Below are 19537 nucleotides of genomic sequence, written 5' to 3'. Positions count from 1 at the left end.
AAGCCTTAAAGGTGTACCTGATGTACCACCAGGCTGAAGAATGGCTTCCTGTCTGTGGTTATAAGCCAAATAAATGATAAAATGGACTCGGCCTCACAATGTAACTCGACGTGACCCTGCACCATATGTCTATCTGCACTGCACTTTCTCTGCAGCCATAATGCTTTGTTACAGTGATTGTTCTGTTGTATATGAGCTCAATGTACTGTTGTAATGTATCGATCTGTGTGGATGGTACGTCAGGCAAGATTTTCACTGTAGCTCAGTACGTGATGATAATAAACAAATTCCCCACTTTAATTGTGTGGAAATATTAGACAGGCTGAGCTTCTGCTCCGGAACCACAGAAGGAAACTGACCTGTTGTCATTTCTGTGGAAAGCAAATATATGGAAAATGCTTCAATCTCACATTACGATCTGCAGTAACTGGGATCAGGTGACCGGTGGTGGGTCTCCCATATCAATATCAGAATCAGGTTTAGTAGCACCGGAATATGCCATGAAATTCGTTGTCTCTGCGGTAGCAGTAGAACCTAATTCTTAACAAAAGATTTTAACAATTGTGATTTAAAATAAGTATATATATATAGTACAAAAATAGAAAAAATAAAAATGTAATCAAGTATTCTAATTGTGTAAAAGTAATAAACTATTTTAATTGTGTGGAACTATTTGATCCGGATCTCACTGCGTTGTCTGAAGGGGACAAAGGTGAAGCTACACGTACACGTCGAGCAGTGACCCACAAATGCTGCAGATCTGCAGAAAAAAGTGAACAGGAAACGGGATCAGGTGACGGGTGGAGGGACTCCCTCCTGAACCGGTGACTCTGCTCCTCACCCCTCACACACTGCCCGACCCATCCGCCGCATTCCCCACATTATTGCATATTTACTCCAGATAGATGTCTACTTTTCCACACCATATCTACACCGATCCCTTTCCCTCCACCCCCAGGTCACAGAGTCACGGGCTTGATTCCCATCCCCTTTTTCAGAGACTGGGATCCCTGATTCAACCGGTAAAGATGCTTTGCATTTCGATGTGTTCACCTCTCAGTCCTCGATTCTCTAAATGACATTTAGAGTTATCACATTTGATCTTTCTTCAGGTTATGACCCCACCTCTCCAGGGATCAGTCAGGTGAATCTTCATTGCACTCTCTATAACAAATACTCTCTAACCTCTTTGTTCATCCTCTATGGAATTAATTTCCATCTTCTGCAGCCCCGTGTTGCCCCAACCACTCACCTCCCTCCCATGTCACTATTTTCACCTTCCACCTCCCCCCTCACCACCTCCTCCCTCACCTGGATCCACCTCTCACTCCCCAGCTCTTGCCCCATCCCCACCCCTCACCTTTTTTCTGACTATTTCCCGTCCACTCTCAGTCCAGACGGAGGGTCTCGGCCCGAAATGTTGAAGATCCATTTCCCTCCACAGATGCTGTCCGACCCATTGAGTTCTTCCGGCAGTTTGTTATTTGGTCTGAAAAACCCGTGTTAGTATGGGGAGCGGGATTTTACACCATATTGCAGGGTTAGGGTTAGGGTTAATGTACTTTTCGGTGAGACAAGAACATTAATCACGGGTTTCATCACTGAATCCAGTGTTGTGGGATGTAAAGTCCCCTGTTATGTGTCCGGCTGTACCGTGTTGTTGGTGGAGTGGGCAGCGTGGTGTTTGTCTCGATTCGGGTCACAGCACCAGAATTGCCAGCGGGGTCCACACACAGTGTATTAGATAGATAGATAGATAGATAGATAGATACTTTATTCATCCCCAAGGGGAAATTCAATGTTCCTCCAGTATGATATCACATAAACACAAGACAGACCAAGACTAACTGACCAAAAAACCACATAATTATAACATACAGTTACAACAGTGCAAAGCAATACCATAATTTGATAAGAGCAGACCATTGGCACGGTAAAAAAAAAAGTCTCAAAGTCCCAGATAGCCCATCATCTCACGCAGATGGCAGAAGGAAGAAACCTCCAACGTGGCAAAACTTCCCGATGCAGCCTCTGGAAGCACCCGAGCACAGCCAACTGTGAGTCCGTCCGAAAACTTCCGACAACTTCGTGCCTCCGACCAGCCCTCCGACACCGAGCACCGAGCACCATCTCTGCCGAGTGCTTCAACCCCGGCTCCGGCCACCAAGCAACAGGCAAAGCCGAGGATTCGGGGCCTTCCTCTCTGGAGATCTCTCCGATCGCTCAGTAGCAGCGTCAGCAGCACAGGCATGTCAACATTATTAGTCAACAGAAAACCTCCCGTCCCTGCAGTCTTTGACTCCTGGTAAACTCAACACCCTGACAGTGTAGACCATAGATACCCCTTCCTCTCAGAGTCAGCGGATCATTCAGACAGCTGATCGCTGTGAGGAATTATATTTATTGATCATTAAAGTTCACGCAGATTCGTTTGGACGGATTTGATGTGGAGTTCGGGGTGTCCCAGTGAAAGGGCCGGACGGCCGAATTCTCTCCATTGTCCAATCATCGTTCCAGGTGAGGCGACACTTCACCTGTGAATCTTCCGGGGTCGCCTGTTGTGTCCGCTGCTCCCGATGCGGCCGCCTCTACACTGAAGGCACCGGATCCTCCGCAGTTGTGCCGGGTAGGAGTGTTTTTAACGGGTGTCGATATTTTTCTACCATTTTGTGCGGGAGGGGTGGGTTTTGGAGGTTGATGATCGGGATGCCGTCTTTTTGATGCGGAGGGGGGAGGGAGTTTTTTTTTCTCTCTGAACGATGTTCATGATTTCTTTGTTTCGTGGTTCTCTGGAGAAGAAAAAACGGCATTATTTATGAATACCTGCTTTGATAATAAATTAACTTTTGAACTATACACTCCGAGCGGGACTTCCCGGTGTCCAAACATTTCAATTCCGATTCCCATTCCCGTTCCGACGTGTCATCCCATCCCTTGCCAAGATGAGGCCACCCTCAGGGTGCAGGATCAGCAACTTATATTCCGTCTGTGTGCCCCCACCCAACCTGATGGTATGAATATCGATTTCCCCTTCCGGTGAACAAATTTACCTCACACCCCTCCCTCCCACTCCCTCTCATCCTCTCTGTCTTTGTACGTCCTCTCACCTGCTTATCACTTCACTCTGGGTCCACTGCTCCATCCCTTTCTCAATATATTGAAGTGTACCTGTGAGTGTCGATACTCAAAATATCCTCACACGTCAGGTGTTACATGGTTCGACATTTATACATCCTGTTTAGTGTTTAAATATATAAAAAGTTAAAGAAGCTTGAATCTTTACATAAATTATTATCGCAACTATACGAATAGAAAATATTGTATTTTGGAAGTGACAAATGTTAACGGGAGGAGTGCAACCATTTGGGAGGTTTGGAAATGCATTTCATCTCATTCATTGCCTCACTAAATTACTCTTTTCCTATCAACACAAAGAGAAAAAGAGCCTCTTTTCAATCAACTACAGTTGGTGGAGCGAGGCCAAGGAGTTAATCAGCTACTAATGATATGAAATGACGTAAAACTAGCTTGTAGCCTAGAATTGTTTTTTCCATGTGGCTTCCAAAGCAAAACTAAATTTATCCAGGTGTAGAAGAAGATTCTGGATGATTACCTTGAATATTTCATCAAAATCAGGCCGAAGATGAGCGAGCAGTGAATTTTTCTTTCATTATTTTCGACGCTTAAACATAGGTTTCGATGTTCATTCCGTGCTTAATATAGCTCCTTCCTGGTATCCAATGGTACAAATTGGAAAGAGCGGAAAAATGCTTGCATTTGTGTACAGGTATTTCCCAGCTTCCTTGGACAACGGGTCGAGCGAGAAGGAATTTCACAAATACCTAAATTAAAAACAGTCACAGCTCCAGGATTTCACCAAAAACGATCAAATATCCTAATGTTATGAGTGGTATTTTTCCCCACCAGCCAACACCCCCGCTTACGTAAAATTCCCTCTATTTAATATCCGGGGTTGTTAAATTCCGCGCTTGTTTATTTTGACTGTTTTACAGAGGTGTCGGAGCGGCTCTCCGGTGAGCTCTGGTAGCACTGCACCCCTGAATGTATGAGACAGTACAGTGTTAAATGCAAAATCCTGAACAGTGTCGATGATCAGAGGGATCTTAGACTCCAAGTTCATCGCTCCCTGAAAGAGACTGCACAGTTTGATCAGGTGGTTAAGAAGGCAAATGGCGTGGTTGTCTTTATTAGTTGAAGGACTGAGTTCAAAACTCATGAAGTTGTGTTGCAGCTTTGAAAAACTAGTTAGACCACATCTGGAGTGTTTCATACAGTTCTGGTCGCTCCCATTCTCGGAAGGATGTCGGGGCTTTGGAGAGGGCGCAGAAGAGGTTTACCAGGACACTGCCTGGATTAGAGGGCATGAGCTATAACAAGAGGCTGGACAAACTTGTGTTGTTTTCTCCAGAGCGGCACAGGCTGGGGTGAGACTGGATGGACGTTTTTCAGATTACGAGAGGAATAGATAGAGTGGACAGACGATATACTTTTCCTGGGTTTTGAAATGTCGAATACATTTAAGGTGAGAGGAGGTGTGAGGGCGTCTGTTTATTTCCACAGAATGCTGGGGAGCTGGAGTCTATGCCTGGGGTGTTAGACCCCACCGGTCACGTGATCCCATTTGCCCCTCCCATTTAACCGCAGATGTAACGATCTCTTTGTGCATGTTCACAATCTCCAGATGGGCGGTCACGCATCCTCCTTGTTGTGTTGGGAAATCTGATGTTGGCCACTGAGTCCCGTTAACTTCCCCCGAACTCGCCTCGTTTCCTGAGGCTCCTCACATTTGTCCTGGAGCTTTATGGCTGTTGTGTCTTCTCCCGGACTGGGGTGGGTGATAAAGGAGAACGTCCCAGGTTGTGGGGATCTTTGATTTCACTGCCTGCTTTACCGAGGGACTGGGAAGTCTAGGGGGGAGAATGGTTTCTGTGATGTGCTGATCTGGATCCAAAGGTCTCTACAGATCCTGACAGTCACGGGCAGAGTAGTTACCATGCAAAGCGTGAAGTGTCCGGAATGGAAACTTCCTGTGGTGTGTTGATAAAATTTTGGTGAGGGTCAAAGTATATCTGGAAAAGTTCTTGTTATTTTTGTTAATTCTGTCATTTTAGAATCTTTTGTACGATAGTATGTACTATTCATTCAGTACCTATGTGTTGCTGGAGGACCATCAGTGATCGTCCTTGATCCCTTCTCCTAACTGGTTCCATCTGCTCATCTTGTTCAACCTCTGTCCAGTCTCCTCACACCCCCCAACCCCGCTTCAGTGATATTCATCAACCATCTGGGTCATCCTCAGTCCGCCTTGTATCCCACCTCCTCAATGTTATATATCAGCAAACTGATGATGAGAGGCATTGATCGTGTAGATAGTCAGCGGCTTTTCCTCAGGGCTAAAATGGCTGCCACAGAGGGCACTGGTTTAATGTGCTTGGGAGCAGGTACAGAGGAGATGTCCTGGGTAAGTTTTTTACTCAGAGTTGTGAGTGTGTGGAATGTGCTGCAGGCAGCTGGCGGATACGATAGGGTCTTTTACGAGACTACTGGATAGGTACATGGAGCTTAGAAAAATAGAGGGCTATGGGTAACCCTCGTAAATTCTAATTTAGGGACATGCTCAGCACAACTTTGTGGGCCGAAGGGCCTGTATTATGCTGTAGGTTTTCTATGTTTATTTTTTTCTTTTACCCCATTTTTGTGGAATCAACAACCAGAGAGGACTGGTTTAAGGTGAGAGAGGATTGAGTTAATAGGGATCCCAGGGGAAAACTATTAATCCACTCTCCCTTCCGTTTCATTGTTTAACTAACACGATGAGTGCACTCTCAGGTTGGAGGCGCAACAACTCATATTACATCCGGGTAGTTTACACCTCAATGGCATGAACATCGATATCTTTAACTTCTATCTCCACGTTTTCATTTCATCAACCCACACGCCAGTCTCTTCCATTCTGTCTCTTCACTTCTCGCTTCTCCACTGCGGATCGTCTCCCTCTGATTTCCCTTTACTTCCCCATTGTCCGCTCTCCTCTCCTATCAGATTCCTCCTTTTCCGCCCTTCGCATTTTCCACCTACCAACTCACAGCGTCTCACTTCATCTCCCACCTCCCCCACCCACTCACCTTCACTCTTATCTGGCTTCACCGATCATCTACCAGCTTCGACTCTTTCCACTCCCCACACCATCTTATTCTGGCTCCTCCCCACTTCCAGTCCGGATGAAGGGTCTCGGCAGGAAATCTCTCTTTGGCTTTACCCCCTCTATAGAAGCTACCAGACCTCCTGACTTCCTCCAACATTTTGTGTATGTTACTCTGCATCTCCAAAATCTGCAGAATCGCATCGGGACAGAGTGCAGAATGCAGAGACTACATCGGGTCTCTCTAATGTCGAGGACGCCACACCTGCAAAACTGGAAACAGTAGATGACCCCAACAGTCACGATGTCGAAAAGTTGCCTCATATGGAAGGACTGTTTGGGACTCTGACTAGTGGTGAGGAGAGAGGTTAGGGGCATCTCTGGCACTTCATCCACGTGCAGTTGGTGTCCAGCCCCTACACCCATTCTTATCGTGGTGATTTACCACAATAACAGGACCCCCTGATTTGTGGACTCCATTGTCACCAGGTGGCGCTCTGGCGCAACAACGCTGAGAGACAGAAATGTGACGCTGAGCCTGCTGAAATGTTTCTTCAAGATTCAGGGTTGTTTAATTCCATTTCCAGCAGACACGTGTAAATGAGGTCGAAATTATTATTACTCCGGTTCCAATGCAACACAGAAACACAACGGTAACAACATATATCCACGGCTTATATACTATGCACGGATTGATTGTATGTTCATTAAGTGACGCTCGGCATAGGATGCCTGCATATAAGATGACAGACAGGAAATGATAGAGGTGTTTGGTGTTGTGGAAGGGTGGGTTAGAGGGTAGAGATATTTATCAGCTTTACTGCTTGGGAAAAGTAGCTGTCCCAGAGGCTGGTAGTCCTGGTGAGGACGCTGTGTATCTACCCCCGATGGGAGTGAGACAAATAGTCCATGAGTGGGGTGGGTGAAGGTAGATTGTGAAAATAAGATCAGTGCTTGATCTCAGGAGAGGGAATTTGGAAAATACCAATGAGATGCCTTTTAGAACAGCTTGGAATTGTGCAGCCGGCTGGTGGCGTAGTGGCATCAGTGGCGGGAGGTCCTGAGTTTGAATCCAGCCGGCACCCTTGCATGCTCTCCATCTGTGCTGGGTTAAGAGCTGGTGATCTCTTAATAAAAAAATCTCACCCGGTAGAAGGCAAATACAACAATGGCAAGCCATTGCTGTAACTAACCTCACACACGATTTCCCAATACGTCAGAGGAAATCGTCCGCTAAATTGAAAGTTCCGGATGTGACCTACCTTTCCTTTGCAATTGTGCCCAGTAGGGAAAAGTTAATTCGGGAATGAACCAGATTTGATTGGGGAGCTTTTGGTAAAGGGAGCATGTGGATACATTGATAATAACATGACTGAATTCACCCTTCACTTTGAGAGGGGAAAGGTAAAACAAGATGCATCATTATTAGTGGAGTGAGGGGAACTACGGAGGCACTGGAAAAGAGCTTACCAAAGTTGATTGGAAGGGGACACTGGCAGGGATGATGGCAGAATTGCAATGGCTGGAGTTACTCCACTTGACAGCCTCAGGGTTGAAGAGAAACACATCATATTCCACCTGCACAGCTCCAACCTGAAGGCATGAATATCAATTTCTCCTTCCAGTAAAAAAAAATCACAGCCCATTGCCTTTCCTTCTACTTACTCCCGAGTAATGTAACTTTACACATTCTGACCACTGACATTTGGGACTTCCATATTCCTGCCAGTGCCTTTCACAGATAAGAGTGAGTACAATACTTATTCAGTTCATCAGCCATCACCTTTCACCCTCACCCCATTATTCCCTCTCCAGCATCATTCTCCAGTGGTTTGGTATCCATTTCTGTCTCCCTTTTACACAATATGTACCTGAAATTAAAAATGGTATCCTCTTTAATATTACTGGCTAGCTCATCTATGTATTCCATCTTTTCCTTCTTAATGGTTTTGGTTGCATTCTGTTCATTTTTAAAACTTCCCAATTCTCTAACTGCCTAGTAATTTTTGTTCTGTGCCCCCTTTGGTCTTTATGTTGTCTTTGGTTTCTCTTAGCAGCTATGGTTTTGTCACCTTACCTTTAGAATACTACTTCCTCTTTGTGATGTGTATATCCCGTCACTTCCAGATTGCTTCCAGAAATTCCAGCCATTGCTGCTCTGTTTTCATCCCTGCCCGTGTTCTTTCCAAATCAATTTTGACCAATTTTTCTCTCAGGCCTCTCTAATTCTCTTTTTATTCATATCTGACTTTAGTTTCTCCTTCTCTAATGTCGGGGTGAATTTGATCATATTAAGATCACTTGTCCCGAAGGTTTCCTTGAACTCAAGTGACCTAATTAATTCCGGTTCATTACAGCACCCAATCCAGAATAGCTGATCCCCAAGTGGGCTCAACCACGAGCTGCTCTAAAAATGCATCTTGTAGGCATTCTAGGAATTCCTCCTCTTGAGACCAACACCATCCTGATTTTCCTAATCACCTGCATGACAATCCCCCATGACTATTGTAACATTGCCCTTTTAGCACTCATTTTCTATCTCTCATTGAAATGTGTGGACCACATACTTACTACTGTTTTGGGGTCACTATACAATTCCCATCAAGGATTTTTTTTTGTACATTTGCTGTTCCTTAATTCTACCCACAGATTCCACACTGCCCAACCCTATGCCACCTCTTATCTAATGATTTTATTTAATATTTTACCAACAGAGCCACACAACCCCACGACCAGCTTGTTATTTCACTAAACATATAAATATCTGGGAAAGAGGAGGACCTGCAGTTGCAAGAAATCGAGAGAAATTCACACCAAGTGCTGGAGAAGCTCAGCAGGTCAGGCAGCATCTATGGATGGGAATCAACATTTCCGGCCATGACCCTTCACCGGGACTCGTGATAACCACGTATCCGGAAAATCAACAAGCAAAAACAACAGAAAGTAGTGCAATATTGGGAAAACCTTTGACAAAATTTATTTCAAGGCTTTAAAAAACTGCCGAACAGAGCTCAATAGTTAACAATTACAACAAAGGCAATAAACACTTCCATCAATACCGACAGTGACTTCTTTTAATGAAAATATCTTAGTCCCATTTCGATCAGTAAAATTTACAAAGATAAGTAAGAACTGAAATGACAAGTTTAGAAAAGACTATTTACACTCAAACCCACTGAGATTAACACTACCTTGGACAGAAGGAGGAAGAGGAATAACAGACATGAGAAAATAAATCACATAAGACCATAACACAAAGGAGCAGAATCGGCCATTTGGCCCATCGAGTCTGCTCCACCATTTCATCATGAGCTGATCCAATCTGCCCTTTAGTCCCATTCCCCCGCCTTCTCACCATAACTTTTGATGTCCTGACTACTCAGATACCTATCAATCTCTGCCTTAAACACACCCAATGACTTGGCCTCCACTGCTGCCCGTGGCAACAAATTCCACAGATTCACCACCCTCTGACTAAACATTTCTTTGCATCTCTGTTCTGAATGGGCGCCCTGCAAACCTTACGTCATGCCCTCTTGTACTAGACTCCCCCAGTCACTCTCGAAATTGCATTCAGCAATGGGGATGGACAAATATCCAGCCTACAGCTTATTGAAACTTTCTCTCCAATGTGAACCCGGTCGTGTGTTACAAGGTTAGATTACTGAGTGAATGCCTTCCCATATTCACAGCAGGTGAATGGCCTCTCCCCAGTGGAACACAATGATGCAGCCTTGGTGGAGACGGTTGAGAGAATCTCTTCCCAAAGTCTGAGCGGACGATCGGCCTCTAAGTGGTGTGAACTCCCTGGTGTTTAATAGATGAGATGATCGTGTGAATGCCTTCCCACATTCACAGGTCTACGGCTTCTCCCCAGTGGAACTCACTGGTGTGTTAGCAGATCAGATGACTGAGTGAATCACTTCTCACAATCTGAGCGGGTGAAATTCCTCTCTGCTGTGTGAACTGACTGGTGAGTCACTAGGTGAGATGATTTGGTGAATCCCTGTCCACAGTCTGAGTAGGTGAACAGCCTCTCCCCAGTGTGAACTCGCTGGTGACTCTGTAGGTTGAATGATCGAGTGAATCCATTCCCACAGTCTGAGCAGGTGAACAGCTTCTCCCCAGTGTGAACTTGCTGGTGTCTCTGTAGGTTAGATGACTGAGTGAATCTCTTCCCACAGACTGAACAGGTGAAATCCCTCACTGCAGTGTGAACTGACTGGTGAGTCACTAGGTGAGATGATGTGGTGAATCTCTTCCCACAGTCTGAGCCACACAACCCCATCAGTTCCATTATCCAGATCACTGACAAACCATGTGAGAAGTAGCGGACCGAATACTGACCCCTGAACACCACAAGTCACTGCTGGCCAACCAGAAAAGGCCCCTTTTATTCCCACTCGCTGCCTCTTGGCTGTCAGCCATTCCTCTGTCCATGCCAGTATTACTTCTGACTTTTATCCTGTTAAGCAGTTTCATGTGTGACACCTTATCAGATGCCTTCTGAAAATCCAAGTAAATGATATCCACCGCCTCTCATTTGTCCATCCTGCTTATGACTTCCTCGAAGATCTGTAACAGACTTGTCAGGCAAGATTTCCCTGTACAGAACCTATGCTGGCTTTGACTTATTATATCATTAGTCTCCTAGTACCCCAAAACCTCATCTGTTATCAAGTGATTCTTGATATGTCATGACCAAGGCATCTGTTATCTCTCCAGCAACCTCTCTCAGGACTCTGGGATGTAGTCCATCTGGTCCAGGTGACTTATCCACTTTAAGAACCTGAATTGGCCTAGAACGTTTTCCTTTGTAATAGCAATGGCATTCACTCCTGCTCCCTGACACTCACGGATCTCTGGCACACTGGTAGTGTCTTCCACAGACAAGATGGATGCAAAGTACCTATCAAGTTCATCTACCTTCTCTTCCCCATTTGTACCCCATGAGTATCATTTTCCAGTGGTCCAATATCAACTCTCGCCTCCCTTTCGTATATTTTATAACTGGTTTATATTATTGTATAGTTTGCTGTCTTATTTCACCTTTCCCCTTATAGCTTTTATTTTAAAATTGCCTGTTGTTGGATGTTAAAAGCTACCCAATTATCCAACCTACTACTCACTTTTGCTACCTTATATGCTTTTATACAGTCCTTAACTTCCTTTGTCAGCCACGACAGCCTAGCCCCACTGTTTGAGAACTACGTCTGTGGGACATATCTATCCTGCACATTATGAACTATTCCCAGAAACGTCAGCCATTTCTGCTCTGGCGTCATCTCCACCAGCATCCTCCAATCCACCCGGGGAATCACCTCTCTCACGCCTCTGTAATTCTCTTCCATTCCATTGCGATACTACGCATGTGACCTGTGCTTCTCCCTCACAAATTGCAGTAGGAATTCAATCATATTATGATCACTGCTTTCTAATGGCTCCTTTACATTAACCTCCCTAATAAGATCTGGGTTATTACACAACACCCAATCTAAGATAGCAGTTCCCCGAGTAGGCTCAACCATCAGCTGCTCTAAAAAGCCATTTTATTTGCATTCAATACATCCCCTCTTTTGCGATCTCACGCCTATCTGACTTTCCCAATCCTCCTGCAGATTGAAGTCACCCACTACAGTAGTGTCATTAAATTTATTACATAAATGCCAAACATTCAGCAGTACCTGGGGCAGAAGTGAGGATACATGCTTTTACCAAGGAGAGAAGGTGTTTTTGAAGCTGAAAGGCCTGAAGGTAGATAAGACACCGCAGAGTTCAGAAAAAGGTAGCTGAAGAGATTGTGAAGGCATTAGAGTCATAAAACACTACAACACAGGAAAATGCCATTCGGCCAGTCTAGTCCGTGCTAAAGCATTCATCTTCCGAGTTCCAACAACTTCCACCTGGACCATAGCCCTCCGTATGCTTCTCATCCAGTGACCTAAACAAACTTCTCTTAAAGATTACAATCGTCCCTGCCACTTGCTCTGGCAGCTCGGTGCACACTCTCCCCGCCTCTGAATGAAGAAGTTCCCCCTTAGTTTTCTCTTCAAGTGATGAGTAATGATCTATCAGAAATCACTAGATTTTGGAACGGTTCTGGTGGACCAGAAATTTGCAAATGTCACTCCACTCTTTAAGAAGAGAGAGGGCAGAAGAAAGAAAATTATTGGACAGTTAGTCTGACCGTAGTGGTCAGGAAGATGGTAGAGTGTACTAAGAGTGTGTTTTTTGGGTACTGTAATTGGGGAACCATGATGAAGTAGGCCAAAGTCAGCCGGATTCTTTCGAGGAAATCTTGACTGACAAATCTCTTGGAATACTTTGCGGAAATCACAGGCAAGATAGATAAAGCAGAGACAGTGTATGTTGTTTGCTCGGATTTTCAGATGATCTTCAACAAGGTACCCCATGCAAGGCTTATTGAAAAAGTAAGGAGGCATGGGATCCAAGTGCACATTGGTTTGTGCATCCAGAACTGGCTTGCTCACAGAAGACAAAGAGTGGTTGTAGTCTGGTCATATTCTGCATGGAGGTCGGTGACCAGTGGTCTGCCTCCGGGATCTGTTCTGGGTCCCCTACCCTCAGTGATTTTTATAAATGACCTGGATGAGGAACTGGAGGTATGGGTTAGTAAATTTGCTGATGACACAAAGGTTGGGTTAGGTTGCAGGGGGATATTGATAGTCTGCAAACCTGGGCTGAGAAGTGGCAAATGGAGTTCAACCTAAAGAAGTGTGATGTGGTTCATTTTCTTTGGTCAAATATGATAGAATATAGTATTAATGGTAAGCCTCTTGGCAGTGTGGAGGAACAGAGGGATCTTGGGGATGGAGTCCATAGGACAGTCAAAACTGCTATGTAGGTTGACTCTGTGGTTAAGAAGCCATACTGTGCATTGGCCTTAATCAACCGCAGGCTTGAGTTTAAAAGCCGAGATGTAATGTTGTAGATATATAGGACTTTGGTCAGACCCCACTTGGAATACTGTGCTCAGTTCTGGTCGCCAAACTACAGGAAGGATGTGGAAGCCATAGAAAGGGTGCTGAGGAGATTTACGAGGATGTTGTTTGGATAGGGGAGCATGCCTTTTGAGAACAGGTTGAGTGAACTCAGTCTTTTCTCCTTGGAGTGATGGAGGATGAGAGGTGACCTGATGGAGGTGTACAAGAAAATGAGAGACATTGATCGTGTGGATAGTCAGAGGCTTTTTCCCAGGGCTGAAATTGCTAGCACGAGAGGGATTAGTTTGAAGATGCTTGGAAGTAGGTACAGAGGAGATGTCAGGGGTAAGTTTTTTACACAGAGAGTGGTGAGTGCTTGGAATGGGCTGCTGGCAATGGTGGTGAAGGCGGACACGATAGGGTCTTTTAAGAGACTCCTGGATAGGTACACGGAGCTGAGAAAAATAGAGAACTGTAGGTAACCCTTGGCATTTCTAGAGCAAGGACATGTTCGGCATCGCTTTGTGAGCCAAAGGGCCTGTAACGTGCTGCAGGTTTTCTATGTTTCTAAGGTGCTGCACGTGAGGCTGCTGAACAGGATCACAGCTCATGGAATTACAGGAAAGAAACTTGTACTGACAAGGGAGAAAGAGTCAGAATAATGTGGGCAATTCTGTTTTGCTGTTGGTAACTAATGCTGTTCTGCAGGGGTCAGTATTGAGACCGCATCGTTTCATGTTAAATCTGAATGATACGGATGATGGAATTGATACCTTGGTGACGAACATTGCAGTTGATACAAAGATAGGTACGGGACAGGTAGTTTAGAGCAAAGCGGGAGTCTGCAGAAGGACTTCGATAGGTCTGGAGAATGCCAGCAAAGTAGCAGTTGAAATACAGTGCATGCAAGTCATGTACATTTGGTAGAAGTAATTGGGTGTAGAAAAAAAATAAATGGGAGAAACTTGAAAAAATTAGAGGTGCATAAGTGCTTGTGAGTCCTTGAGCAAGAGGCGCTAAAGGTTTGCTTGCAGATTGAGTTGATTAAGGATGACAATTGCAATGTTAGCAATATAAGAGCAAGGATGCGATACTATAGCTTTATAACGCATTGGGCAGATCACTGTTGGTGTATTGTGAGCAGATTCCGACCTGTACTTCCGACTTATTATCTGAGCAAAGGATGTGTTCTTATTGGAGTGGGTCCAGAGAAGTTTCAAAGAATGATTCCAGGAAGACCAAGAGTGGATGCCCTGGATGAGGAAGTACGTGGGAAGGGATTCACTCAGTCATCCAACCCACAGAAATTTATCAATATCCACTGTTGCTGATTTCCACACACAAATAAATCAAAAGGGATATGCCCAATCAAATCGATAATTAATCGATCAATAGCCCCCAAACAACACGGCCCAGCCGGACACATAACAGGGGACGTTACATCTCACAACACTGGATTCAGTCATGAAACCCGTGATTAATGTTGTTGTCCCTCTCAAGTCATAAGAAACACACATTAAGGTGCATTTAAATGCGAGCGCATCCCCACAGGTGATGTCACACAGACCCCCTCGCGCCTGACGTCACGCATCGGCTTCCCACACGGGGATCTGCCCTTACGTGCACAGCGTCTTACGTCATCCATGCGCTGGTGAGCTCGGGCTTTATCAGTTTAATAGCTGGGCTAATAATCACGTGACCAGCCCTCCCCTACCGCTGTCAACAGAGGATTCAGGGGCTGCGCTATTCCCATTGTTGCAAAGCGATGTCAATCACTTGTTACCACCAGTCGCAGAGGTGGACAAGTCCAGAGGGCGTTACCCCCGCTGAGTTCGCCTCCCGCTCTGGCCTCAAACTCCACATCACAGCGGAGTAAATGTCCGTTTTTTGATTTATTTCCATTTTCCTCCAAGGAAAGTTGGGGGGTTTGTGAAGCGTCTTCTGTGGCCGGAGTCTGATGTGTCGCCGAGAGGTAGGAGGAGACCGCTCGGCCCGTCGGTTTGATGCCAGTTCCCTGGGGAGGGAGAGGAGGGATTTTATTGAAAGGAAAAAGATGGTGTGAGAGGGGGTGGACAGGATGTTTGTCCCGGTGGAAATCTGTGGAAATGTCTGAGCCCACGCTGGTGGCGAGCAGAGGGATTCACGTTGGGAGCGAAACACCTGCAGACGGTTGACCTGCAAGTGGGGCCAATGACAGGGGTAGTAGGAGAGTGTTTGGGGCAACACGGGGCTGCGGAAGATGGACATTTTTTGCACAGAGGATTAACAAAGTGGTTAGAGAGTATTTGTTATAGAGTGTGCAATGAAGTTTCAATAGACCGATCCCTGGAATGGTTGGGTCATCATATGAAGAAAAATCAAATGTGATAACCCTTTCATTTAGAGAATCGAGGACTGAGAGATGAACACATTGAAATACACATCATTACCGGTTGAAACAGGGATCCTAGTCTCTGAAAAAGGGGGTGGATGCCTATATTTTATAATATAACCCCTATTGTTTTACCTTTACCTCCTCTCCCAGTTTTATGCTTCCCTGGTCTTTCACACCCCCTTACCTGCTTAAGATTCAGCCCATTAGCAACAGTCAGCAATTCATTCCTTTTGGCTTTTCCTAATGCCTCAGGGGTTGGCACTTCCAGAAATTTATAAATATCCACTGCTGCTGATTTCCACACAAATAAATCAAAAGGGATTTCCCCAATCAAATCGATAATTCATCGATCAATAGCCCCCAAATTTGTTCATATCCCAGACCCACACCCCAAATTTTTTACAAACCATAATGCTTTAGAAACAAACCAGCAGCAATAGACTACACCTGGAGTCTGATTTTGATGTTAAATCTGTCTTTATTAGAATCTACTTGTAATATTGCAACTTAAACAAGATAAACAGAAGTTAACAGTGTTAAGTTTATAGATGTGTGTAAATGTAACTCCCAAACTATTGAGCTCGGGGGAAACAAGGCTTGGAGTCTTGAGATGGTAAAGTATGAAAGTTCCATTCAACTACAGAATAGGCGATGAGAGAGAGATTTGTAATCCATGGTAAATGGCGAGAGAACGCAAATATGTAGAATTCCACAGGTTCTACGGTGGTAAAACGGGAGAACAGTCGCTATAGATTTTATCCATCATTGTTCCAAATCCACATACAAATTATCACCGAAAGTGACTTGTCACAAGGTGTATCATCTCCAAGTGAACTACAACACCACAGCCAGGCAAGGGTTAACACATAAGTGGTCTCCACAGGATGCGCCAAATCCGATCCACTCCTGTGGATCAAACAAGGTGACAACCACACATTCGATGTACGGTGAATCGATAATTAACCCACCTTGTGAGGATAGGAAAGTTCTAAACAGTGACCCTTGGCCACTAGTTCCCTGGTGTCGATCCTTCAGTTTTTCCTCCTTCGTCTCCATCTGACTCTGAGTGTCTGTGTCCTTGGTTAAAACTAAACAAGCTGCAAGCGATGTAAACAAGCTGCAAGTTAGACTGATTCACCTTCTTAATCTCTCTCTCTTAAAATGACAGTCCACAGCAAACGAAACCCAGGGATTCATAACAACGACCAGTCCCCACTGTGAACTGACTGGTGTGCCAGTAGTTGTGATGACTGAGTGAATCCCTTCCCACAGTCTAAGCAGGTGAACGGCTTCTCCCCAGTGTGAACTAACTGATGATTCTGCAGATGGTGTGACTGAGTGAATCGCTTCCCACAGACTGAACAGGTGAACGGCTTCTCCCCAGTGTGAACTCGCTGATGTACCAGTAGGTTAGATAACTAAGTGAATCCCTTCCCACAGACTGAGCAGGTGAATGGCCTCTCCCCAGTGTGAACTCGCTGGTGTCTCTGTAGGTAGAATGACAGTATGAATCCCTTCCCACATTCTGAGCATGTGAATGGCTTCTCCCCAGTGTGAACTCGCTGATGTACCAGTAGGTTGGATGACTGAGTGAATCCCTTCCCACATTCTGAGCAGGTGAACGGCCTCTCCCCAGTGTGAACTCGCTGATGATTCTGTAGGTGGGATGACTGAGTGAATCTCTTCCCACATTCTGAGCAGCTGAATGGCCTCTCCCCAGTGTGAACTCGCTGGTGACTCTGTAAGTTAGCTAACCGAGTGAATCCCTTCCCACAGACTGAGCAGGTGAACGGCTTCTCCCCAGTGTGAACTCGCTGATGAATCTGTAGGGTGGATGACTGAGTGAATCTCTTCCCACATTCTGAGCAGGTGAACGGCTTCTCCCCAGTGTGAACTCGCTGATGACTCAGTAGGGTGGATGAATGAGTGAATCCCTTCCCACATTCTGAGCAGGTGAATGGCCTCTCCCCAGTGTGAACTCGCTGGTGACTCTGTAGGTTAGCTAACCGAGTGAATCTCTTCCCACATTCTGAGCAGGTGAACGGCTTCTCCCCAGTGTGAACTCGCAGATGACTCAGTAGGTGGGATGACTGAGTGAATCTCTTCCCACATTCTGAGCAGGTGAACGGCTTCTCCCCAGTGTGAACTCGCTGATGACTCAGTAGGTGGGATGAATGAGTGAATCCCTTCCCACAGACTGAGCAGGTGAATGGCCTCTCCCCAGTGTGAACTCGCTGATGACTCAGTAGGCTGGATGACTGAGTGAATCCCTTCCCACAGACTGAGCAGGTGAACGGCTTCTCCCCAGTGTGAACTCGCTGATGAATCTGTAGGGTGGATGACTGAGTGAATTTCTTCCCACATTCTGAGCAGGTGAATGGCTTCTCCCCAGTGTGAACTCGCTGATGTTCCAGTAGGGTGGATGACTGAGTGAATCCCTTCCCGCAGACTGTGCAGGTGAATGGCTGCCCCCTGGTGTGAACACGTTGGTGTGCCATTAGGTCAGATGACCGAGAGAATCCCTTTCCCGAAATTCAGCAGATGACCAGCCTCTGCCCAGTGTGATCTGACTCTTGGGTCCACAGGTGGGATGCCCGGCAGAATCCTTTCTCACACACAGAACAAATGAATGGCCTCGCCCAGTGTGAACTTGCTGATGTACCTTCAGTTGAAATGACAGAGTGAATCCATTCCCACTGTCTGAGCAGGTGAACGGCCTTTCTCCTGTGTAAAATGCCGGGCTTGCTACTTGCTCAGATGACCGAGTGAATCCCTCCCCACAGTCTGAGCAGGAAGGATGGTCGATTGAATCCCTTGCTCCACTTCTTAAATATCTAGACAGAGACAACAAAACTGGCATGCTGTGTTTGGGATCCCTGGAGACAAATTCCTTCTCGTTTTTAACCTGTAGAAGATTTACAAAATCCATCAATGGGTGTAGGACAACATTTCAGATGAGATTACTTGAGTTGCCAAGTTTTGATTTGGTATCACACTGTTACAGTGAGGTTAAACCCAAGTTGGAAGAGAAATCATCTCCTGACTGGGCAGAGTGCTGGTATCTGGAATGACCATCAATCCCCATATGCGTTTCAAGTTCCAACTCCTTAAAGTGCAGGGTTACAAGCTGCAGCTGGATGCATTTCTTGTAAGTGAGGGCATCAGGGACACTACAGGTCTCCCCATCTTCCCTCCAATACCCCCTCTAATTTGTAATAACCAGTGTGTACATAAGACTTGCACTGTGCATTTTTTTTACCCAGTGACAAGATGTGCACAGTGAATTTTTTTATAGAGAGGTATTCATTTTCACAGCTAGCAAATCACTGTCAATAGGAACTTTGATCTCCTCTGGGTTCGATCCAGTTCATCTGCACTCTCTCACAACCTATGTAGCAGGCCTGTAATGGATAATGAAGGATTTTCTCACCAAAGTTTTTGCATATTGTCCATATGTGGTTTGCTTGCTAAGTTACACTTTAAAAAGTCAGATTTCCAAATATCACTCCACTTCTTCCCACTTGCAAATTTTCCAGCAACTTTTGCAACATCAGAATACACACAAGTATCACCAGTTTCTGTATTCCCCTGAAGCCTCCCCCGATGACTGACAGTAGTGAGCTCAGTGATGGCAATGCCAATGAATATGAAGGGAAGGGCAGTAGTCTGTCTCACTGGAGTCTGGCACATTTGTGATGTGAAAGCTACTTGCTTCCCCAGATATCATTATGTACTCAGAGAGAATGGGACAAAACATGCTCTCATGGGTAGAAAAGTCCAGAACAAGAGGAGGTAGAACAAGCAACACACACAAAATGCTGGAGGAACTCAGCAGGCCAGGAAGCATCTACGGAAAAGAGTACTAATGCTGAATTTTGCCGGCATTTTGTGTGAGTGTTACTTGGATTTCCAGAATCTTCAGATTTTCTCTTATTAGTGATTGGAGGTAGAACAAAGGTGATTTTCTCAATTGCTGATGTAAAAGATTTTGTTCCCTTTCTCTGAGTTCCTAATCCTTGCATTTAGATAGCTGGAGCTCAGCTCTGTCTGAAAGAT

General features: G+C 45.4%; 1 protein-coding gene and 1 long non-coding RNA gene across 2 annotated transcripts; one reads left to right on the top strand and one right to left on the bottom strand.

Moving 5' to 3' along the window:
* The first annotated feature begins 2426 nt into the window (after positions 1-2426).
* Positions 2427-9223, top strand: LOC140720847 (uncharacterized). The gene is made up of 2 exons (XR_012097268.1): positions 2427-2626; positions 8878-9223. It is a non-coding gene; the product is annotated as an uncharacterized lncRNA (long non-coding RNA).
* Positions 9108-18134, bottom strand: LOC140720843 (uncharacterized). The gene is made up of 2 exons (XM_073035700.1): positions 16450-18134; positions 9108-15121 (listed from the first exon to the last, which is right to left on the bottom strand). Exon 1 carries the CDS (start codon positions 17977-17979, stop codon positions 16900-16902), a length of 1080 nt encoding a protein of 359 aa, XP_072891801.1. The 5' UTR covers positions 17980-18134; the 3' UTR covers positions 9108-15121; positions 16450-16899.
* Positions 18135-19537: the final 1403 nt, after the last annotated feature.

This window comes from Hemitrygon akajei, unplaced genomic scaffold, assembly GCF_048418815.1.
Source record: "Hemitrygon akajei unplaced genomic scaffold, sHemAka1.3 Scf000047, whole genome shotgun sequence".
NCBI classification, from domain to species: domain Eukaryota; kingdom Metazoa; phylum Chordata; class Chondrichthyes; order Myliobatiformes; family Dasyatidae; genus Hemitrygon; species Hemitrygon akajei.
Note: the sequence above shows the minus strand (reverse complement) of the source record. Positions and strands in the feature narration are given on the sequence as shown.

Bases quoted from the DNA above. Each gene is read 5' to 3' on its own strand.
- LOC140720843 (XM_073035700.1), bottom strand. From the start codon at position 17,979: ATGGCACACCAACGTGTTCACACCAGGGGGCAGCCATTCACCTGCACA.